The following is a 20,272-nucleotide window of genomic DNA, read 5'->3' on the forward strand; positions in this document are numbered from 1 at the left end:
TGTTTGTGGCAACCCGGTACTTTATGACAAGTCTTGCTACCATTACAGCGACCTTACAGGAAGACAGTGATCAAGGAAGTTGACGTCTGTGGTAAGTTACAGCTGTCTGTTGTTTCCAAATGAGTACAACCACCGCCCACCTGTGAAACCAACATACTGTTTTGCTTTGCTAGCCCGCGATGTACATCCGTTTTTTTTATAGCATGAAACATACACACATGCGTATATATATATATATATTCATATTTGTACACACTAACATTTAGCATACGTTGCACAGAAACTCTACGGCTACAAAAAAAGGCGTTTAGAATGTGAGTAGGCGTAGCCAGACGTTTAACTCCACCCCTCATTGAACCACGCCCCAAAGTGCGCTTTGCAGTCAGGGCGACTTGCATGCGGTGCCTCCCTCATGGCGTGTCAGGAATGTTCACGTATGCGTGTTTTGTCATGATAACACGGGTGTGAACGCAACGCCGTGACACGGGTCGATGTGAAGTGAAGTTGCTGGAATGGAAACATAACGGATAGTGGAAACGAGCAACATGGTGAGTAGGGAAGAGAATTTTTAAACCAGTTTTTCATTGATGATAGTGTGAACATTCCCTTATAATCAGATTTAATTTAATGAACAATATTGATGGTTGACCGAACATTTCAATTTTGCCCGGACCACCTTTAAATTGAAAATTTTAATTTAGGCCAGGCAAACCCCAAAACCCAATTTTAATCACCTTAATTTTGCTTTCAAGTGTCATGTGTGCTTTTAATTCAAAACTAATAAATTCATTTTCATATTATACTGTTTAGATTCAAGTTTTCACTCCAGTAATACGTTACAGTTCAGTTCTGATTAAAATTTGGTGTTGACCAGTGTTGATGCTCGATTAAGCACTGTGATATGTTTTTAAGGTTTCCACTGAACTATTTTTAGCAGTTCATGTGATACGTCTGGGGACCCCTGCAAATCTCAAGACCCGAGAAAATTGTCATTGTTTGCCTAATCCTAAATCCGCCCCTGGTTGGAGCATGTACAAGTACTGTACAGACTTTGATGCGAATCTCTCTCCCAAAAATCTGTTGTAACATTTTCCTTTTCTTTCTCCATCGCCGTTGTCATTGTCCAGACGGACGCAGACGTGTCATCGCAGAGCGGCGGCTACGATGTGGAGCAGTTTGTGGACACCCCAGACTACGATCTCATCTGCACCATCTGCCAAGGGGTCCTGCGGTGTCCCGTTCGAGCGGCGTGCCACCACATCTTCTGCAAGAAATGCATTTTGCAGTGGCTCAAGAGGTGCAAGCCAACATGGGAGGATGTTTCAATTTAGCAACTGTTGAGTCACTCTTGTTTGCCCTTGTTAGACAAGAGACCTGTCCTTGCTGCCGAAAGCCGATTAACGCATGCATGATCTTTGTCATGTTCAAACTCAGCAAGGCCATAGGACGCATGAAGATAAAGGTAGGCCTTTATAAAGACAACGTATGCCACCAATCACATATTCACTGTCATTCACTCAGAATATTTTGAGAAAGATGTTCAAATGAGGTTTAGATTGGGATTATGATGGATGACTTTCCATTTTGTAAGGTATTTGTTTGTAAGGTACATAAACGAGGTTTGTGTTGGCTGGTAGACTTCCAAGTTGTACACATATCCCTAGGAAATGTAAAGTATTTTTTTTTTCTCCTGGTTGAAATGGTTGTCATCATAAAACCTTTCTGAGCAGGTCAGGCGGTGTTTAGGTGACAGTGTAACATTTCCCACTTTATTTATTTATATAAAGAAAGAAATTAACCACTAGAATCAAATAAAATCCTCACCCTTTAAAGTAGTGAAATTTGCCAATGATTATTATCTTCCTAGTCATTATCAGCTTCATGCTTTTTATGTTAGAATCCACCTGGTGAAATTCATTTGTGTATCTAATTAATATTAATTTATTACAATTTCTCTTTGTTATCCTGACGTATCTTTATCTTGTGCAAAAAAATGATTTATGTTACTGTAGTCTTACTGCGTCACTTACTGCCCCTCCCATTTCATTGTTATTTTTAACAACAAATTGAGTTGGAAATAAGAAATTATGGAAAATGGTGACAACAAACTAGAATTAGTTATTATTCTTTACCTTAAAAAGGGGTGAATTGAGGGGGTAAAAAAACCTGATGATTTTCTTATGTAATGCCTTTTACAGTGTAAGAACGAGATCCGCGGCTGCGCAGCGACATTCGCCCTCTCGGAGCAGTACTGCCACAACCTGAACTGCTTGTTTGAGCTGGTCCCTTGCCCGTACCCCGGGTGCCGGGTGCAGCTACTCCGCCGCGACCTGGAGACCCACGGGCGCCACTGCGAGCACTGGCGCCAGCCATGCCACATGGGCTGCGGCACCGTGCTCTCCCACCGCACACGGGCTCAGCACAACTGCTACATGCAGCTCAAGCTGCAGTACCAGGCCAAGAGTAGGAACCACGGCGCCATCGCCGCCGCCCTGCAGAGGAAGATGAGGAGGATGCAGAACACCATGGCGCACATGAAGAGGCAAATTGGGCTGATATGCGAGAGTCTGCAGGTGATGGACGAGCTGCACAAGGTGGAGGAGGACTTGGGAGAGGGCAGCTCCAGATCAACAGGGACCAGATTTAGCAGTGACGGCTGACAGCAGAGGGAAGAATGTGTTCTAATTTCATTGATGTTGTGAGTTGGCAAATGCAGATTGGTTTATTATCACATTCAATTGAGTGCATTTGTAAGATATTGTAAATAAAACAACGATACTAAACATGCAACCTTTGTTTATTGGTTGGATGTTGACACCAGAATTCATCCATCCATCCATTATCTAGTCGGCTTCTCCTCACAATAGTCACGGGCATGCTGGAGCAGAGTACACCCTGAACTCGTTCCCAGCCAATCGCAGAGCATGCAAAGACAAACAACCATCCACTCTCACACTCACACCTCAGGACAATTTCGAGTATTCAATCAACATACCATCAAGTCGTTGGAATGTGGGAGGAAACCGGAGTACCCGGAGAAAACCCACGCAGGCACGGGGAGTTCGTGCAAACTCCCGAGACGGAATCGATCCCACGACCTCTGCACTGTGAGGCCATCGTGCCACTCTGACACCAAAATTATTGTAATTGTTAAGAAATTAAAATATGTCTGAATTGCCTTCAAAGCCAGGGATAGCAATATTAACAAAAAAGTATTTTCCGCAGTTTTACATTCAAATAAATGTGTACAAATTTTACTTCAGCACTGCAAAAACTGGTGTTGTTTTCAGTCAGTTATATGTTATGATGTATTTAATAATAATAATATTAAAATTTCTGATGTCGCCATGCCACTCACATTCTCCCTTAAAACCTATTAAATCCTAATAAATTGAGGTGCAAATGTTGAAAATTATCAAATTTTGTTATATTTAGGGTAAATAATATACGTCCTTTCGTAGACTTTTGAAAGCTCTTTTAGCGAAAGGTTGCCACTACGCGGCAGTATATGGCAGGATACTTTTGTTCGAAGTATCGCGATGTTTCATGTGAATAAAAGCCGCTGGGCCCTCCGCCGAGTCTTCTTCCTGTATTATCAATCACGTAAGTACGCTGCTCTCCGCACATACAAGCGCATAATCCTTCAAAATCTTAAACATCCTTATCTCAATTTGAACACTGACTGCTCGAAAATAACGCGATGATGTATTTTTTAATAAAACTGATTATATCGTTGACCGTTTTTATAACATTGTGGACACTATTGTGTTGTCCTTATTCACAAATATGGCGGTGAAATTCATGCTCGTCCGTCACCAAAATCGCGACGACTTCTAAATTATCCCGAGCCCGTTTCCTTTTCGCCTTCGAGTGATTTATGGCGTTTTATTCCACAGCAAATGGCGGACGACGCCGGTGGTAGGGGAGGTTTTCGCGGAGGTTTTGGCCCTGGTGGCCGCGGTCGGGGCCGTGGACGCGGCAGAGGCCGTGGAAGAGGCCGCGGTGCCCGGGGAGGCAAAGCCGAGGACAAGGAAGTGAGTGCAGCATTCATTCGAGCTGTTTAAACGCAAATGCATGCATCGAGGCTCGAAAACGCGACATAATTTTACTATTTTCCGTTGTAGTGGGTGCCAGTCACCAAGCTGGGCCGCCTGGTTAAGGACATGAAAATCAAGTCCCTGGAGGAGATCTATCTGTACTCTCTGCCCATCAAGGTAAGTTGATTGTGTGTAAGCTTAATTTATTAAATTAATTTCTACTTTTTCCAGTTTGCTAAACACCTTTCAGAGTGGCAAATTAAAATAAAAGATGCACAATCATTTTATTAGTTGCACGTTCTAGTTTGGCTCAAATATGTTAAATCTGATTTATGTTGCCTAATTTTTTATTTGGCAGCGTTGGTTAATATCCTTTGGCAACCCTTTATATGTACTTAATTGGCCTGCATTGACAGAAAATTGAACATATTTAGTTTTGATTCATGCTAGCCCCTGAATCTTTCAAAGGCCTTTGGAATATGTCAGAACTAAAGAAGACAACTAAAGTATGATGCAGTCCACTGCCAACTATGTAGGTTGTTAAAGATGTCTGCAAGAGTCTATAGTATGTGAGGCAGGATGTCCACGATTGTGTTTTCGACTTTTATGTGGAGGTTTCAATTGCACGCTACAGCTTTTTGTTTTAAACTTCACAGGAGTCTGAAATCATTGACTTCTTCTTGGGGTCCAGTCTGAAAGATGAGGTGCTGAAGATCATGCCTGTCCAGAAGCAGACCAGGGCTGGTCAGCGTACTAGGTTCAAGGTGAACACACCCTCATGCCCATTCGGGATGTGATTGATCCCCATAAACTCCCCCCAAGTGAAGTTTTAGATGTGAGCATGCGTTGTCTTAACAGGCATTTGTCGCCATCGGTGATTACAACGGCCACGTGGGCCTGGGAGTCAAGTGCTCCAAGGAGGTGGCCACCGCCATCCGAGGCGCCATCATCCTGGCCAAGCTGTCCATCGTGCCCGTCAGGAGAGGCTACTGGGGTAACAAAATTGGCAAGCCCCACACAGTTCCCTGCAAGGTGACGGGCCGTTGCGGTTCCGTTCTGGTGCGTCTCATCCCAGCACCCCGTGGTACCGGTATCGTGTCGGCTCCCGTGCCCAAGAAGCTGCTGATGATGGCCGGAATTGACGACTGCTACACATCCGCCCGGGGCTGCACTGCCACACTCGGCAACTTTGGTAAATTTTTAACGACTGTGAATCCTTATTTAGGGCTGGCCGTGATGGTATACCTCCATATAGGGTGGTACTTTGACTTAAATGCTTCATCTTAAATTATTTCCCTATTGAAAGAAACGAGCATTTTTTTTTTTTTATATTAAACCGTTCAACCTAAGTTTGTTGCCACAATCTAGTCAAGTGCCCGCAACTTCAAATTTTTCTCACAATTCCTGACAAAATCTGTCCTTAACAATGACTTGTAGGCCAAAACTTGGGTTCTTTGTAAATTGAGGTACCACTGTTACTTGGAAGACTTCTAAATATTTGGGTTTGGTTAAACAAATTTGTCTCCCTCCTACAGCCAAGGCCACCTTTGATGCCATCTCCAAGACTTACAGCTACCTGACACCTGACCTCTGGAAAGAGACAGTCTTCACAAAGTCTCCATACCAGGTCTGAATGCTAAGCACTCAATTCATTGCTCACTCATCAAGCCAGAAATCACTAGTCTTTTTTCTGACTTAAATATTTTTTTTTTTCCCCCCAAGGAGTTTACTGACCATCTGGCCAAGACACACACCAGAGTCTCTGTGCAGCGAAGCCAGGCTGCCCAGGCTGCAGCACCCTAAACTTTTTTTATACGGCTGAACTGTTGAAATAAAAGTTCTGGCGGTAACATCACATCCTCGTGCCTCGTCTGTCATTCTCACCAAAAACATGTTTTTACAAACTGAAGTTAATTGTAGATCATAATTATTCATCTAATAAGGTAAAGAACACTGATATCCAATACTGTAAATCTCTGAAATTAACATTTTCAAATGATCACATGTGCAGCATTTTAAAGTAGGCCTATGGACTGTTTGTGGTCTAGCTGGCACCATGTTGGTTTTAACTTGGTGTCCTAACATTCCTCTGGGTCACATTAAGAAAACTCAATGCAATGGCTACTTTGACATTTGTAAAAACAATCTTGTCAAGTGATTATTACTGAAACTTTCTTTCATTGGCCTTTCTGATGCAGGTAATGAAGCAAATTGGTATTTTTCATGATTACGGATGGGTCAAAATCCTTTATCTGTCAAGAATTGTGCCACACCTAAATTGGGCAGAACGTCAAGAGCAATCTGTAGTTTTTAGGAATGAAGATGGCGGCCAATAACTGAAGTGTGCCTAGGTTGCAGACGGTGGATGGTCGTCAAAATAGGGTCATGTGCCCATCTTTGGTAATGCTACCTTGTTAAATTGTATTACCATATCCATTCTGTGATTATTGTATAATTAAGTATCATGACACAGATTTAAACACTTTATTTTACAACTATTGCACAGGTGAGGCAAGAGGACTGTTAAGCATTTTGACTCTGAGCTGCTGCCATCATCCTCTCCTTTTGCTTCATCAGACATTTCCTGCCACTGGCATATGCTCCGAGGTCACCATCTGGGCCAAGACAAAGAAATATTTCCACAATTTAAAAATAAAAAATCTGAGAAAATGTTAGTGACTCAATAAAGTGCAAAACATACAGCGTAACTCGTAGTTCTTGGTGACCTCATTGAACTGCTCAATCTCCTTTGAGCAGTTCTGCTCGTAGCTGAAGCCTTCTCGCTGATGGCAGGCCCTCATACGCTCCTGGATGACCTTCACGATCTCCTGGTCTACTTTGCTGAAGTATGACAATAATAGTGTCATAATTGAGCATTATAAGCACCATTTTTAAGTCTACTGTTACAGTGGGATCTAATCATGACGTTTACAGTTCATGTACACTTGGACTGAATGCAAGAAATGTTCTCACTAGTCTCTCCTCCACTGCATCTCTGCCTCATAGTAGCACAGGTAATCGCCTTCTTGGCACTGGGTCAGGTCGGGAACGCGGCGGAACTTCTGGTGGTAGTAGACCGACTTGTTTTTAGCCCGAATGCTGTCGACAACCTCTAGAAAGAGAAGACAGCAAATTTTGTAGCAAAAGTGACTGCAGTTAAAACAAAAAAATAGACGTGAGGGGCAATTTTATGTGACAGCAATTTGGTACCTTTTGTTTTTTTTTAATGTTGCCTGGTCTAAATATATAAAGCTGTATGGGCTGATATACATTACCACTAAGCTCTATCACAATGTGAGTTTCTTTCTCAAAGGACCTCAGACATAAAAATAGAAATTCTTTAGCTTTTTTCTTGTATAATTCAGGATCATAAATAATGGTTTTACCCCGGGATTTTTTTCTTTTATTTGGTAATGTACCAGATAATTTGTGTGACCTTGACAAAAGGCACAACCCGTGTTTTTAAATGCATTATGTTGAGTATTTCTTTTTTTTTTTAAATGCACATGTGTACATATGACAAAATAGCACGATGAATCAAAACACATCCCAACCATAAAAAATCTCACTCACGTTAAACCGTAAAGTAAAAATGTAATTCATGTAACATTTAAAAAACGTAAGCTACACTCAAATAATGTGTTAAAGTCATGGTTAGCGTCAATTGTTGTGCTAGCAGCCAGCTAGCCGCGTTAGCTTCGTTTACCTCTAAATGTGCTGACAGGCAAGTCCACCGAGTAATAGAAGAGTTTAGACACAATCAAGGCAGGGTTCGGCAGAGACGTCTGTTTGTCCACAACCGGAGTCTGCCGAGGAGGCTCCGGATAGGCGTCCTTATCAAAGTCGGACGGCATTTTGCCTTCTTTGAATCTATACAGCAGGAGAAATCCTCCAATTCGACCTCGACAGTTCTCCTCTCGAGGGTGCGCATGCGCGTTGGGGCCGACCGGCAGCGAAAACGTTTATTTGATGAAAATCTCTCACCTAATATTGGTTTGGCTTTGGTCCTTTTTAAAAAAAAAAATTTAGACGTTTAATATTAAAAAATACATGAATTCAGAAGACTATTTCCTCCCAAACAGAAAGTTCGAAGAGTAAAGGTCAGAGTTGAAGCTGCTATCATCGTGCAGCCAATAGATGTCGCCAAAGAACTTAAAAAAAAAGTCAGTTTTCTGAAACTTGGACTCGCGTTTCAAGCTTACGAACGTCTGGCAAAGTGAGTAAAAAAAAAACGTTATGAACGAGACTCCCGTATTCTTCTGCATTTGCACCATAGTCGTAACGTATATTCAAGCTATTATTGATATACAGTATACAAGCCAACTTTATTTATATAGTGCATTTTCACAGCAACTGCAACTGTAACAAAGCACTTTAAATACGGTATTATAAGAAAAAAATCACAGTCTATAAACATAGCCAATTCTCGGTCAAATAGTTTCGAATTTTAGTTCAAATGATCTTACTTTTTCTTTTCTATTAAGCAAGTAAAAAGATAATTGTTAAAGTTAAGTTTAAGTTCAAGTTTTCCTTTTTTAGGGTGATGAATGAACTAGTTAGCATATTAGGGCAAAATTAAACCGTTTGCTTGTCTTTGGAAAGTCACTTATAAAATCACACCCATTTGAATAAATTGTTGGAGTTCTGATAACTAGGCAGCATGAAGCCTGTTTGTCTTGGAGATATAGAAGCTCTGATATTCATTTTTCAAAGATGTCAGATTTTTGGAAACTCCTGTTTTATTTTATCCCACACTGTTTTGGTAATTTGTATTTATCTGGTGTTGTTCTTTTGCAGCTGTCTTAATCTTACAAATCAACTGTCGCTGACTTTGGCGCTCCTCCTCTTTATGATTATTAAATATTAAACTAAGTGATGAACATGCCTACCAAATAAAATCCACCCCCTTTCCACTCCATTCTTGGCTAAATGGTTCCTGTCTACTAGTCTTTGCACCTCCTTAAACTTCTGAACGCCCCACTCCTCCCATCTTCTCCACATTGGCAATGTTGTTTGAAAATGAACACGGCGGCTTGCGTGGGGCCAAACACCAAATTAGAGCTCGACAGTGTGTGACTTCCAACGTCAGGTTCTTTTTTTTGTAGCTCTCGCCTGGTCAGCCTGCACAGACATGGTCAGTAGTCTTTGTGTTTCGCTTCTATTCTGCTTCAATGCGACTTTGCCAAGTTTGTTTTAGGATTTTCCTATCAGTCTCAGATGCTTTATTAACCTACATGTGTTGTCTGTGGGTTACGCCCCCTCCTCTCCAGTCACATCGCAAATTTCACGCACCGCGCCATGGACACTTGGGCTTTCTCCCTCGCAAGCGTAGCAAGAGGCACAGAGGCAGAGTGCGTACGTGGCCTAAAGATGAACCCAGCAAGCCTGTGCACCTCACCGCCTTCTTGGGATACAAGGCTGGCATGACACACACCCTCAGAGAGGTGCACCGCGTTGGGCTCAGTATGTACATTGTGCAAAGTGGATGCATGTGGAATAATAAAAATAAAAAAATAAATAAATAAATAAATATATATATATATATATATATATATATATTATTTTAATTTAATTTAATTTTATTTTAAGAAAGATTGGGTTTGTATTGTAAAAATATTCTAAACATGGATTGGTTTCCTTACCTGGCAATTATCCACCAAACCCACTTTTTTATTTACCTAATAAATTTCATACCCCTACCGTGGATATAATAAGTCTACACACCCCTTTCCAAATGTCAGAAAAAGCTCACTGGAACAGCTGGGTTTCTTTGAGGGTTAATCAATGCACTTTATATGATGGCAGGTGTGTGCTAGGTCCCAATTTAATACGCATTTCAGTGAGATTGGTTAATTATGCGCACAGCCACTCCCTCGGTTATAAGAGGGTGTGTACACTTATGAAACACATTTAAAAATATATTTTTTAATTAATTATTTAAGGTTAAAAGTTACATTAAGCACCCAAAAAACATAAATTAAATGATTAAATTAAAGTAAATTAAATTATTTTTGCTTGGTCTCTTGTTCTCACATCACAAAGCTTAGCATTTGAATCGCGAGGCTCTCGAGAAAGGATTGTGACTCCACGTGAAGCCTGAAAGGTCCTCCCATGGAGCATGAGCGGTCACCACTACGTATCACACTTTGAAAATCACTGTTCCATTTCTTCCACAGAGCAATCAAAGCGCGAAGAAGTGGAGGCGGTTACCATCATCGAGACCCCCCCGCTCATGGTGATCGGCTTGGTGGGCTACATCCGCACGATCCGCGGTCTGCGCGCCCTGAAGACCATCTACGCAGAACATCTCAGCGATGAGTGCAAGCGCAGGTTCTACAAAAACTGGTATGTGTGTGATGTGACAGCCACAAAAATAGGTACACCTTCCGCAACCCTGTACGCGTTTTCATTGATTCCAGGCACAAGAGCAAGAAGAAGGCCTTCACTAAATACAGTAAGAAGTGGCGAGACGAGACAGGAAAGAAAGCGCTGGACAAGGATTTTACCATGATGAAAAAATATTGTTCCGTCATTCGGGTCATTGTTCACTCTCAGGTAAGACAATGTTTCTTCACAACTTTCATGTAGATGACAAACTGTAAAAGCAACATGTAGCTTTCACTATGACAAAAGGTCAACATCCACCTGACCACATGTGACCGAAGGATTAGATGTCACCTCTCCCGGGCCGCTTTGTGCAAAACAAGTCTGGCCGTGGTCAGCGGCTGCTGTTTCAAAGGACAGTTTAAAAATATATTTTAGAGCAGAACTCGTCCGACTTTTGCCCGGGGGGAAACCTTGATTTTGGCAGCCAGCAAGGTGAAGGTAAGCCAAGACCACTTGTAACAGCGTGCAAAGCCTTCAGCTCCGTAACACGATCAAGATGCACTTCGAAAAACATATTTGAGCTCCTGCTTTTATCACGGCGAACTCAGACGTGAACTTGTGTGCTATTAAGTACACCTTACCTCTCACCGCACGCCTCTCCCTGCTTGCTCATTTTCAGATGCGATTGCTGCCCATAAAGCAGAAGAAGGCTCACATTTTGGAGGTGCAGTTAAACGGGGGGAGCATTTCGGAAAAAGTGGACTGGGCCAAGGAGCGTCTGGAGCAAGCGGTACCCGTCTCTGCAGTTTTCCACCAGGATGAGTTGATCGATATCATTGGGGTTACAAAGGGTCACGGCCTTAAAGGTTAGATGTCAGTCATCCAGAATTGCCCATTATCTTCCCAAAAAATGGTAAACTCCTTGTTCCCACGCGGATAGGCGTGACAAGCCGCTGGCACACAAAAAAGCTCCCCAGGAAAACTCACAAGGGTCTGCGGAAGGTGGCGTGCATCGGGGCGTGGCATCCGGCTCGAGTGGGATACAGCATCGCACGGGTCGGTCAAAAGGGCTTTCACCATCGTACTGAGATCAACAAGAAGGTTCGCTTTGCGCCTGCCGGCCACCAAAGCATTCTTTTTCAATGTCGGACTTTTACGTTTGATCTCCTGCTTTTCTCAGATCTACCGAATCGGTAAGGGCGTTCACATCCAGGATGGAAAGGTGATCCGGAATAACGCCACCACGAACTATGACGTTACCCAGAAGACCATTTCCCCCATGGTATTTATTTACATTTGATGAAATCATTCAAATGTGTTGTCTGTCTACATGTGTTCTTCCACCATTTGTGTGCTGAATTGCAGGGCGGCTTTCCGCACTACGGCGAGGTGAATAACGATTTTGTCATGGTGAAAGGTTGCGTAGTCGGTACTAAGAAACGCGTCCTCACACTCCGTAAGGTAAGTCTCACCTTTCGAAAGGTGGCTTTTATCATCCAAGTAACTTCCATCACTCGCTTCCTTCCAAGTCTTTGCTGGTGCACACGTCTCGCAAAGCGTTGGAAACCATCGAGCTCAAGTTCATTGACACCACATCCAAGTTTGGTCACGGTCGCTTCCAGACCGCGCAGGAGAAAAGAGCTTTTATGGTCAGCGACTTTAACCCGATTACTCAAGCATGTTTTGATTTCTTATTAAGCTCCTCATTGGCACTTTTTCCTGACCCTTGGCTTACCTGCAGGGTCCACAAAAGAAGGACGCCTGTAAGACTCTGCCAGAACCCCAGCCACAGGTTTGAAACATTTGGAGTGTTTTCCAGGATGAAGCGGATATGTTATTAAAAATACAAATAAAGGTTTAGAGCACATTTGTATTTTAATATGAGCAATTACTTCATCTTGAGCACAAAAGGTTTTTCATTAAATAACTGAGAATAGAGGTTTTCTCCCTCCAATTAACTGTGGCAAAATGCCCATCCTCAAAAAAAAAAAAATGACGGGAAAATGGCCACTCATTCACATCACTGCAGCCAATGGGCATTTTCATCCACCGTTGGCAGGCCTCCCTCGGGGATAGGCGCTGAAGAAGAAGTGGACTCTGCCAGGGTGCGAATGGCCTAGACGGGCCATGTCATGAGAGGCACAAAGAAATCATCCATGTTGGGCATGACAAACAATTTCTGTTGACGATAACAGCTGTTGTGTTTACGGTTCACGAAAATACAACTGTTGAGTTGGAAGAGACGCTGACCTGAAACTCTCCTTTGAGCTTTCTCTCAATCCACTCGGTGACTTGAGTGAAGGTGACTTCCCTCTCCCCCAGCATGGGATGCACGCCAAGGTTTAATTTCGGAGTTTCCCGGAAACTGTACCTGAAACGCAAAGGTAAAAGCACGTGTTTTGCTTGCGCTGTACGTATCCGAACGCGCAATGAAGACTGAATACCATATCCTGTCGGAAGGAGGCGGCGGGATATTAACGGCCAGCATTCCAGAGAGTTCCAAAACTTCAACGGTGAGCATGAGAGGCATGTTGGTCACCTCGGCTATCTTCTTCCTGATGTATTCATTCTCTCGGGCCTTCTGGAAATATTTCGACTTTGCGATCTTGTCCATAAATTTCAGAATCTTCGTACTGGCCCTGCCTGCCGACTTCCTGCCAAAACGATAACGATATATCGCCACTAAGCCATCGTTAGCTATCAACCTAAATACATCATGTAGCGAGGTAAGTCAATTAGCTTGCGCTAACAATGCAAAACAAGCTAATGAATACATCTTTGTCGCGTTGCTAACGCTACACGTTCTCTCGTTCAACATCTTGAACGTACAAGTCGGCTGCACTCGCTGCCAGCTTATCTCCTTCACACCCTCGGGCCTCAGAGAGCAGGACGTCGTCTTCATCGGAAGAGGCCGCATTCGTTGACTCTTCATCGCTGTCAGCCAGTTTAGACGCTCTCGAGTTTTGCCCGCCAGGAAAAAAAAAACACATTAGCATCTTGACTAAAACGTATAATGGATCAATCATGATCATTCGTATTTTGTTCATTTAATTGTCTACATAAAGTAAGCATTTTATCAGGAAAACTATATGGGCCAAATGTTACAAAACGTTACCGTTCTCGCTGAGGCTCCAAACCGCTTGGATCCTCGTCTTGGTCATTTTTGCCTAGCCTACTCAGGTTCAGCTTTGATTGCAAGGTCATTTTAAAGCAGCCTTTGTACACGATATCCAGGTCCAGCCACAACCCTGAAAGTTAATTTGTTCATCACAAACACTCTTGGTTGTACGTACCAATAACCCTTTACAAAGATGCCGCTGTGTTTGCGTACCTCTTTGGTCCAGTGTCGGTTTGGAGATGCTGAGGATTTGAGGCAAGGAGGTACCCATGTCCAGGTCAACCAGGGTCAGCTCACTCAAGAAGTATTTTAACTTTAGTGAGACAAATTACAACTTTTAGGAGGACTTAGATTTAGAAGGCCAGGGTGGATTCGTTTGTCGTAGAAATGAGGTTGTAAAAAAAGTCAGCAGAGAAAGCCTTGCCGAGCCCTCGCCAGTTTGTATTTTGTACCTTTAGCTTCAAAAGTTTCTGCTGGATCTTGTAGGCCACCACGTCGGTCCAGTACTGATCCTGTAGAAAACACAGGAAGATCCTACCCGCCAAGGAGTTCAACCAGGCCATTTGGCCTTCAGCTGGTTCTTGCCCAGCGCCAGAATCTGCACTTGAGTCGGCTCTGGGTGCTTCAGTGTCCACCTGCAGAAAGATCCAATCGTACTCGTTGAAAGACGTACAGACAACAGCGGAGGCAACGCTCAACGTGGCGCTCATGGACCTTTTTATCAGCCGCCAGGCTTTCCTTTTCACCCACGTCTGAGTCTTGAGGTCTGCGACTCTCCATGTCAACCAGGTTTGTCATGTACTCCAGCAATTTTCTCGCCCTTGCTCGCTCCGGAAGGTCAGGATGCTCCTTTGGTATTTCGTCATCAGGATCTCCGCCAAGAGATGGATCTGAGTGCGAGAAACGATTGACCACCATGCAACGTTTAGAGGTATCGGCCCTCGAAGAACAGGATCGAAGAGCGCTGGACTAAGCTGAAGACGGCAAGTGAAGTGTTCTCACAGTTTGAGGCTCCAATCCTGGAAGCAGACCTCAAGTTCTCAAACCACCACTCCTTCTCTCGTCCCGTGCAGGCAAACAGGTAGAGCACCACAGGAGGCATGTTGTGCTCAAGGGGGGCAGGATTTCGTTTTGACCCTTCCCCTTCTTGCCCTTCCACCAGAATCTCCTCACCTACTTCCCCCTCAGCGAGAGTGATGCAGATGGGGTATTTTTTGTTCCAGAGCCTCTTCCGAGCCAAACCAGGAGGTGCGAGTGATACCTGATGTCAACGGAATGGTGTGAACTCTTTGATTACAAAGGGGGCAATGTCCCGCCAGTAAGCGAGAGATCTACGAACCTGACAGTTTGCCAGCTGGTAGGTCAGTGCAGGCAAATGTGAGATGTCTTGGATGGACCCATCAGATGCTTGAGGGTACAGCCGCAGCAGACTTCCCGACAGGCTTGCAAAGACAGGATAGGTGGCAGACAGGTGGAACGTCTCCGGGTTGTAGTTGGGTGCTTGATTCAGCCAACCCTGAGAGGAACGTGGGAGGCTTTTAACTCATACAATCCGTCAAACCTACATATACATTTTCAAAAATGTAGTCCCAGCCTCCCAAAGACGTATTTATACGTCTTAGCCTTTTTTTTTTTTGCGTCATAGCTCCATGTTTTTATAGCATTAGAACACAATATTCTATTGGCCTCACAAAATCCAGAAAAACACTGGAAATAAGGGGTTTCCTCTAGTGAACATTTCTGGGATTAAATGAGTTAATGGACAAGGATCCCTACAGTACACAATCATTCTTGGTCATGGTTTGTTGTGTGTGTGTGGGGGGGGTGTGTGTGTGTGTGTGTGTGTGTGTGTGTTGTGAAAATAATTCCACTCTGATCGCTCCAGTAAACAAACCATAATGAAGACAAGGGTGAGACAAAAATGATTTAGAATTTTTACCTCAAGTGCTTCTGAATCTGCGGGCTTTACATCCAATGGCTCGCAACTTCTCGGCTCGATGTTGTCCGACTTCCCCGTCGATTTTGAGCATCGTGCGGCGAGCACACACACAAGCAGCAAGCCCAAGATGAAGCCAAAGGCAACCCCCACCGACATGCCGGTCACATACGAGGTTAAGGGCATCGTGGACAACACGTAAGTCCCGAGGCCCACCAGGATGAGCCAATGATTCTGAAATGTTGACTCTGGGATTGTGCCACCAGATTGCGGGTTCATCCTGCGCCGATGTGCACCTCTCGACCCATTTGGCGGGACGGGCACCCTTTTCATATCACCGGAAGTGAGACTCAAATAGTGAGAGTCTCTGCTTGAGCGGCACGGCTCTGCAGGCGCAAAGGAGCTCCACCGACGCTTTCTGAGAAGAGCGTCACTTGCACCTGCATCGCCTTCAGCTGTCGCCTGGCACTTAAGGTCTTCATCTTCTTGTCCTTGTGATTCTTGGGAGGCTTCCACATTTGATGCCCAGCTCTGCCTGCGCCTTTCTTGCCCATACATGGTCGGATTGACCTTGCTCCGAAACTCATGCAAGGCCTTGTAGTTCTCCCGACCTTGCTCATCCTTTGTGGAAAACCACTGGGTGTCTCTATGCTTGGAAGAAGGCGCGTGATCCGTCCAAATTGGTGTTTGTTGGCCATTTTTCTCATTTAGAACTCCACTTGTTGCAGGTGGAGTGTCGGGGATCTTTGTCTGGGTCTGCCTCAAGAGATGCAACTCAGGCTTTGTGTCAGATGAAGAGATGTTGCCATCCGGCTCACTCTTGCATGAGAATTGAGGTTTTGCTCTCAAGTCTGTCGAGGAAGGCTGAAATATGCGCGGGGAGTACGATGCGGATAAATCATTAAAAGGGACAGGGGTGGATGGAGAGGTGGGCAGCTGGTCGCTTTGGCTCGGATCAAGCTGCTCCTCCTTGGGTTTGTCTTTGGAGAAGGCTACAGAGGAACCCTCCTTGTGGTAGTTCATGTTTAAGAAGAGCCTACGCTCCTCCATGCTGGTCCTAAAGGAAATCGAATCAGAGCACGGGAAGTCTTAACATCTCATGGAGCTTCAGGACAATCACAAAGAGACATGAGAATCCTTACTTTACAGTGAGAATACGCTTTAGAGATCACGGACTCCTTTTTTAAACTTACGCGATGGAGATTTTTGAAAAAAGGACCATCTGGAACATGATTGATGTCTATAGTTCTGACACGTTATTGCACCTTTTTTTACATGAATGAGTTTTATAGCGACAATGTGTATAACTTAACCGCCACTCTTGTAATATTAATGATTACTAGTCCTCCAATTATATTAAAAAAATATATACGTTCATGTGATATAACTTTTTTTGCATATGATCAAAATTAATAGTTGACTTTTAAAATCAATGGACTTTGAAAAATCAAAACATTCTACACTTTCCCTTAAAAAAAATCACCCTTGCCATACAATCAATAACAAAATGGTGCAGGTAGATTCAATTAATGCAAAATATTATAGCAGATGACTTTAGGGATTAAAGCTTTGGCTGAAAACGTCAGAACAAAGAAATTAAATCCTAATTCATTTTAAAATAATATTGTAGTGCTTAAATTGTCAAAACAAGCAGGGAAGGCTAGTTGTACATCGTACACTAATGTCCACTTTTACAATTATAAAAGTGAAAATAACATCCTACATCCACATCTTTATCCAGAAGTAAAATGTTAGTACAAGGTCTCTCATGCCTTTGTACCCTTAATGCCATTTGATTTTCTGATAATCCATAAATGGATAATTGTGCAATTTCCAGCCCAGGGAAATGCGTAATAATTACCTTGGATGGTTAATTGTGGAAGAGTTCAGTAATAACTTGACAATGTGCAGCAGATATGTATACTTACGGTCAGACGAATGTGTGACAAATGTACCGCAGTTCCGCGAAGAAATTCTTGAGTGTGCTGGCGCTGCACGCATCGTGTGGCATCTGCCTCCTGCGAGAAACTCTACGTGCGTCAAAAATTCAAAGAAAAGTCTTTGTTACTCACGTTAATCTTTTCCCCACGCAAAAAAGAAAATCATAAGACTTTCACACTCGTCTCTTCGTTTCCTGCAGGCGTCAAACCAAAACATCATAATGTCGTCTCTTCGTTTGCAGGGGTCAAACCAAAGCATCATAATGTGATTATTGGTCTCCATAGGGCAGGAGACTGGACGACCCTCTTAATCCAGATTAGTTTTTGAAGTAGAAGGCCAACACTTGACAGCGCTGCTCATCTTGTTTACGTCAAATGAACGGAATCAATTGCGAATCGCGTCGCTTGCATTGCACAATTGAATACACGTTATCCCTTTAAATTAAAACCTATCGATATTTCTTTGGGTATCTGCTTCATAGGGAGAGGTGTTTCTAATATTTTGATTGAAAACCAACGTATTAAAAAGTACTATTGGTTTTATTCGTGTATTTTTAACTTACTATTAGTACTATTAGTACTATCGTAGCAAAAGTCCACCCCACTTTTCCTGGCAAAGTAATAAAATCGCTGGACAAAATATAATTTCCGGTTTTGTTTTGAATTGCGCGAAATTATAGACAGGAAGTTGCCGTCGTGTACGTACGCAAGCTACTTGACCACTACACCAGGATACGGTTCACTGTTGCGCGAACTTGACCAAAAGCAGGTGGAAATGTCGTTTTGTTCCTTCAACGGTCGGGAAGTCTACAAAGACCACTTCAAACCAGGTGCTGCTACGACTAACGCCACTTTGTTCGATGTTCATACGTAAATCGTTGCCATTATGAACTATTTAACGTTCCAAGTCAACGGTGGCGAGCTAGCTGGTTAGCTAAGTTTGTTATTCAACTGTTTTTTTGTTTGTTTGGTTTTTTTAATAACTGTCTCGACAGGAATGTTGCCGTGTACTTTCATTTACGTCGAATTATATTATGTGTGACAACAGAAAAATTGCCTTGGATTGTGTAATTCAATACGACGAAGTTTTGTAACAAATTTTGTAGGTTGCGCAACCCTTACAAAACTCCAGGTACTTCCTTTAACTTGATAACTGGCATCCCAAATGGTGTCATTATCCATTCAAGTGTATGTAAACTGGCTGCTTTTGAGCATCAGTTTGGGTTTCACCCTGGATTGGTCACCGGTCACTCACAAAGCACAAATACAAATGAAACAAAAACAGTATGATGAACAATTTATTCAGCAATGACCTGAATTTATAATATTTTAATACGGCTGGAAGCTGGCAAACTCATATATACGCCAATCAGGAAAAGAGTTTCATTCCTCAAAACTGTGAGGCAGACATGGTAACCTCTATATTTAGAGGCATCCCATTCCCTTTTGTCATCCTGTAGGACTTTACGCATGCGCCAAGTGTGATCACCATCTATTCTCCAGCCGCTCCAAGTATGAGCATTCGTCTCCTTGGCCTGCCTTCACGGAAACCGTCCACCAAGACAGTGTGACCAAACACCAGGAGAGACCCGGAGCCTTCAAGGTGCAATCACAAGAAAATCACAAGGAGATGTATAATACAAAAATGGGACACGTGCCATAATTATTTGAGTAATGTAATTTAAAATAGTGTCTTTACAAGCATAGCATGAATAACCTGCAACCTGTGTAGTTGTTTTATCAATCTAGTGGTGCTTTGCATGAATCGCTCTCAGTTTCCAAAACGTTGGTGAATACCACACTTCCTCTCAGGTGCAATTGTTTAATTATTATTTGGATGTAGGTAGATTTTGCCATATACTTGAATACAAAATAACATGTTGTACGATTATTTGATAAGTTAATGGAATAATCGACAGAATAATAAATTCTAAAAAAACATTGGCTAGTGACGGCCCAACAAAACACTAATGGAATTTTATTTTACTCCAGGTACTGTGCGGCAAGTGTGGTAATGGCCTCGGCCATGAGTTTGTCGACGACGGGCCCGCCAGAGGCGTGTCTCGTTTTTGAATATTCAGCAGCTCACTGAAGTTCATCCCTAAAGGTACAGTCATGCAACATGGAATTTCCGCAGAAATTCTGTCTCATTGCAGAGAAATGTTGTCACCAAGCACAAATGTTAAAGAACTAAATGAACTGAAAGAGAATTGTCAACCAATCTGTAACAATAAATACTTGAATCTTCTGCCATATCATGGCAAAAAAGTCCATGTGATGCCATTATTTGTGTTTTTTTTTTTTTTTGCTTTGCTACACAGACAAAGTTGATGGACAATAAAGTGAGCACACATGCAGGAGGAAGTTCTGCTTGACGTGTCGATGTTTCTGGATGCTGCTAAGTAAGTGTGGACAGAGAATGAAGCGCTCTGGGAAAAAGCCCGATTGGGGAGCACCAGAGTTCGGATGGAGACTGGCCGCACTGGACCGCAACAACATTTTGTGATTCCGGATTGAAGCGCGTAGCAAATTTTTACAGTCAGTAATTTGAAAATGTTTCATTGTATTTTATTTTATTCCTTCTCAGGATTTTAGTATTAAAAGTTATATTCACAATGCTGCCTGTATTTCTTTTTTTTTTTTTTTTTCAGAAATGTGTGAAAACATGGACAGAATTTTTCCCCACCAAACTCATCCAAACAGGCTTTTCAGGACCGAGTTTGGGTCATGCTTGAACATAAACGGGTCTACCACAAAGTTGAATGCATGCAATTAACATTTAGGAGAAATTACACCCCATAATTATTTATCATGAATCCTTTTTAATTGTCTCGTCGATTGAGAGGTGTGTTCTCTGTTGGACGGACTTAAAAGGGCAGTTGCAGCATTTCATCAGCAGGTGGTGCTACTGGAC

The 20,272-nt window shown here is 42.9% G+C and overlaps 6 protein-coding genes across 8 annotated transcripts; 4 read left to right on the forward strand and 2 right to left on the reverse strand.

The window, feature by feature from the left end:
* The first annotated feature begins 225 nt into the window (after positions 1-225).
* On the forward strand, positions 226-2,790 carry rnf151 (ring finger protein 151). Its single transcript, XM_088317719.1, has 4 exons — positions 226-548; positions 1,128-1,297; positions 1,366-1,462; positions 2,199-2,790. The coding sequence occupies exons 1-4, from the start codon at positions 546-548 to the stop codon at positions 2,658-2,660; spliced, it is 732 nt and encodes a 243-aa protein (XP_088173845.1). The 5' UTR covers positions 226-545; the 3' UTR covers positions 2,661-2,790.
* Positions 2,791-3,537: 747 nt separating this feature from the next.
* On the forward strand, positions 3,538-5,892 carry rps2 (ribosomal protein S2). The gene is made up of 7 exons (XM_088317737.1): positions 3,538-3,603; positions 3,897-4,034; positions 4,125-4,214; positions 4,694-4,801; positions 4,896-5,229; positions 5,573-5,664; positions 5,760-5,892. The coding sequence occupies exons 2-7, from the start codon at positions 3,900-3,902 to the stop codon at positions 5,838-5,840; spliced, it is 840 nt and encodes a 279-aa protein (XP_088173863.1). The 5' UTR covers positions 3,538-3,603; positions 3,897-3,899; the 3' UTR covers positions 5,841-5,892.
* A 615-nt stretch (positions 5,893-6,507) lies between these two features.
* On the reverse strand, positions 6,508-8,059 carry ndufb10 (NADH:ubiquinone oxidoreductase subunit B10). Its single transcript, XM_088317211.1, has 4 exons — positions 7,744-8,059; positions 7,011-7,149; positions 6,739-6,878; positions 6,508-6,652 (listed from the first exon to the last, which is right to left on the reverse strand). The coding sequence occupies exons 1-4, from the start codon at positions 7,889-7,891 to the stop codon at positions 6,561-6,563; spliced, it is 519 nt and encodes a 172-aa protein (XP_088173337.1). The 5' UTR covers positions 7,892-8,059; the 3' UTR covers positions 6,508-6,560.
* A 965-nt stretch (positions 8,060-9,024) lies between these two features.
* LOC148322432 (large ribosomal subunit protein uL3-like) lies at positions 9,025-13,998 on the forward strand. 2 transcript variants are annotated; one of them, XM_088316600.1, is made up of 11 exons: positions 9,025-9,171; positions 9,308-9,500; positions 10,214-10,382; positions 10,457-10,592; positions 11,044-11,230; positions 11,305-11,465; positions 11,545-11,646; positions 11,730-11,825; positions 11,894-12,013; positions 12,106-12,156; positions 13,969-13,998. In XM_088316600.1, the coding sequence occupies exons 1-11, from the start codon at positions 9,169-9,171 to the stop codon at positions 13,990-13,992; spliced, it is 1,242 nt and encodes a 413-aa protein (XP_088172726.1). In that variant the 5' UTR covers positions 9,025-9,168; the 3' UTR covers positions 13,993-13,998. The 2 variants fall into 2 exon arrangements, with proteins under 2 accessions (XP_088172726.1, XP_088172727.1); XM_088316601.1 differs by lacking the exon at positions 9,308-9,500 and having other exon boundaries at positions 9,051-9,171.
* LOC148322433 (testis-expressed protein 2-like) lies at positions 12,221-17,452 on the reverse strand. Of its 2 annotated transcripts, none has more exons than XM_088316580.1 (12): positions 17,374-17,452; positions 15,422-16,475; positions 14,822-14,998; positions 14,485-14,743; positions 14,197-14,372; positions 13,935-14,117; positions 13,696-13,795; positions 13,480-13,612; positions 13,194-13,319; positions 12,809-13,018; positions 12,615-12,735; positions 12,221-12,543 (listed from the first exon to the last, which is right to left on the reverse strand). In XM_088316580.1, the coding sequence occupies exons 1-12, from the start codon at positions 17,427-17,429 to the stop codon at positions 12,481-12,483; spliced, it is 2,658 nt and encodes an 885-aa protein (XP_088172706.1). In that variant the 5' UTR covers positions 17,430-17,452; the 3' UTR covers positions 12,221-12,480. The 2 variants fall into 2 exon arrangements, with proteins under 2 accessions (XP_088172706.1, XP_088172707.1); XM_088316581.1 differs by lacking the exon at positions 17,374-17,452 and adding an exon at positions 17,347-17,371.
* A 568-nt stretch (positions 17,453-18,020) lies between these two features.
* On the forward strand, positions 18,021-19,974 carry msrb1a (methionine sulfoxide reductase B1a). Its single transcript, XM_088316612.1, has 4 exons — positions 18,021-18,188; positions 18,819-18,961; positions 19,351-19,465; positions 19,680-19,974. The coding sequence occupies exons 1-4, from the start codon at positions 18,134-18,136 to the stop codon at positions 19,697-19,699; spliced, it is 333 nt and encodes a 110-aa protein (XP_088172738.1). The 5' UTR covers positions 18,021-18,133; the 3' UTR covers positions 19,700-19,974.
* Positions 19,975-20,272: the final 298 nt, after the last annotated feature.

Source organism: Idiotropiscis lumnitzeri, chromosome 15 (assembly GCF_059441095.1).
Source record: "Idiotropiscis lumnitzeri isolate Australia: NSW breed Sydney's pygmy pipehorse chromosome 15, RoL_Ilum_1.0, whole genome shotgun sequence".
In the NCBI taxonomy this organism is placed as follows: Eukaryota; Metazoa; Chordata; class Actinopteri; order Syngnathiformes; family Syngnathidae; genus Idiotropiscis; species Idiotropiscis lumnitzeri.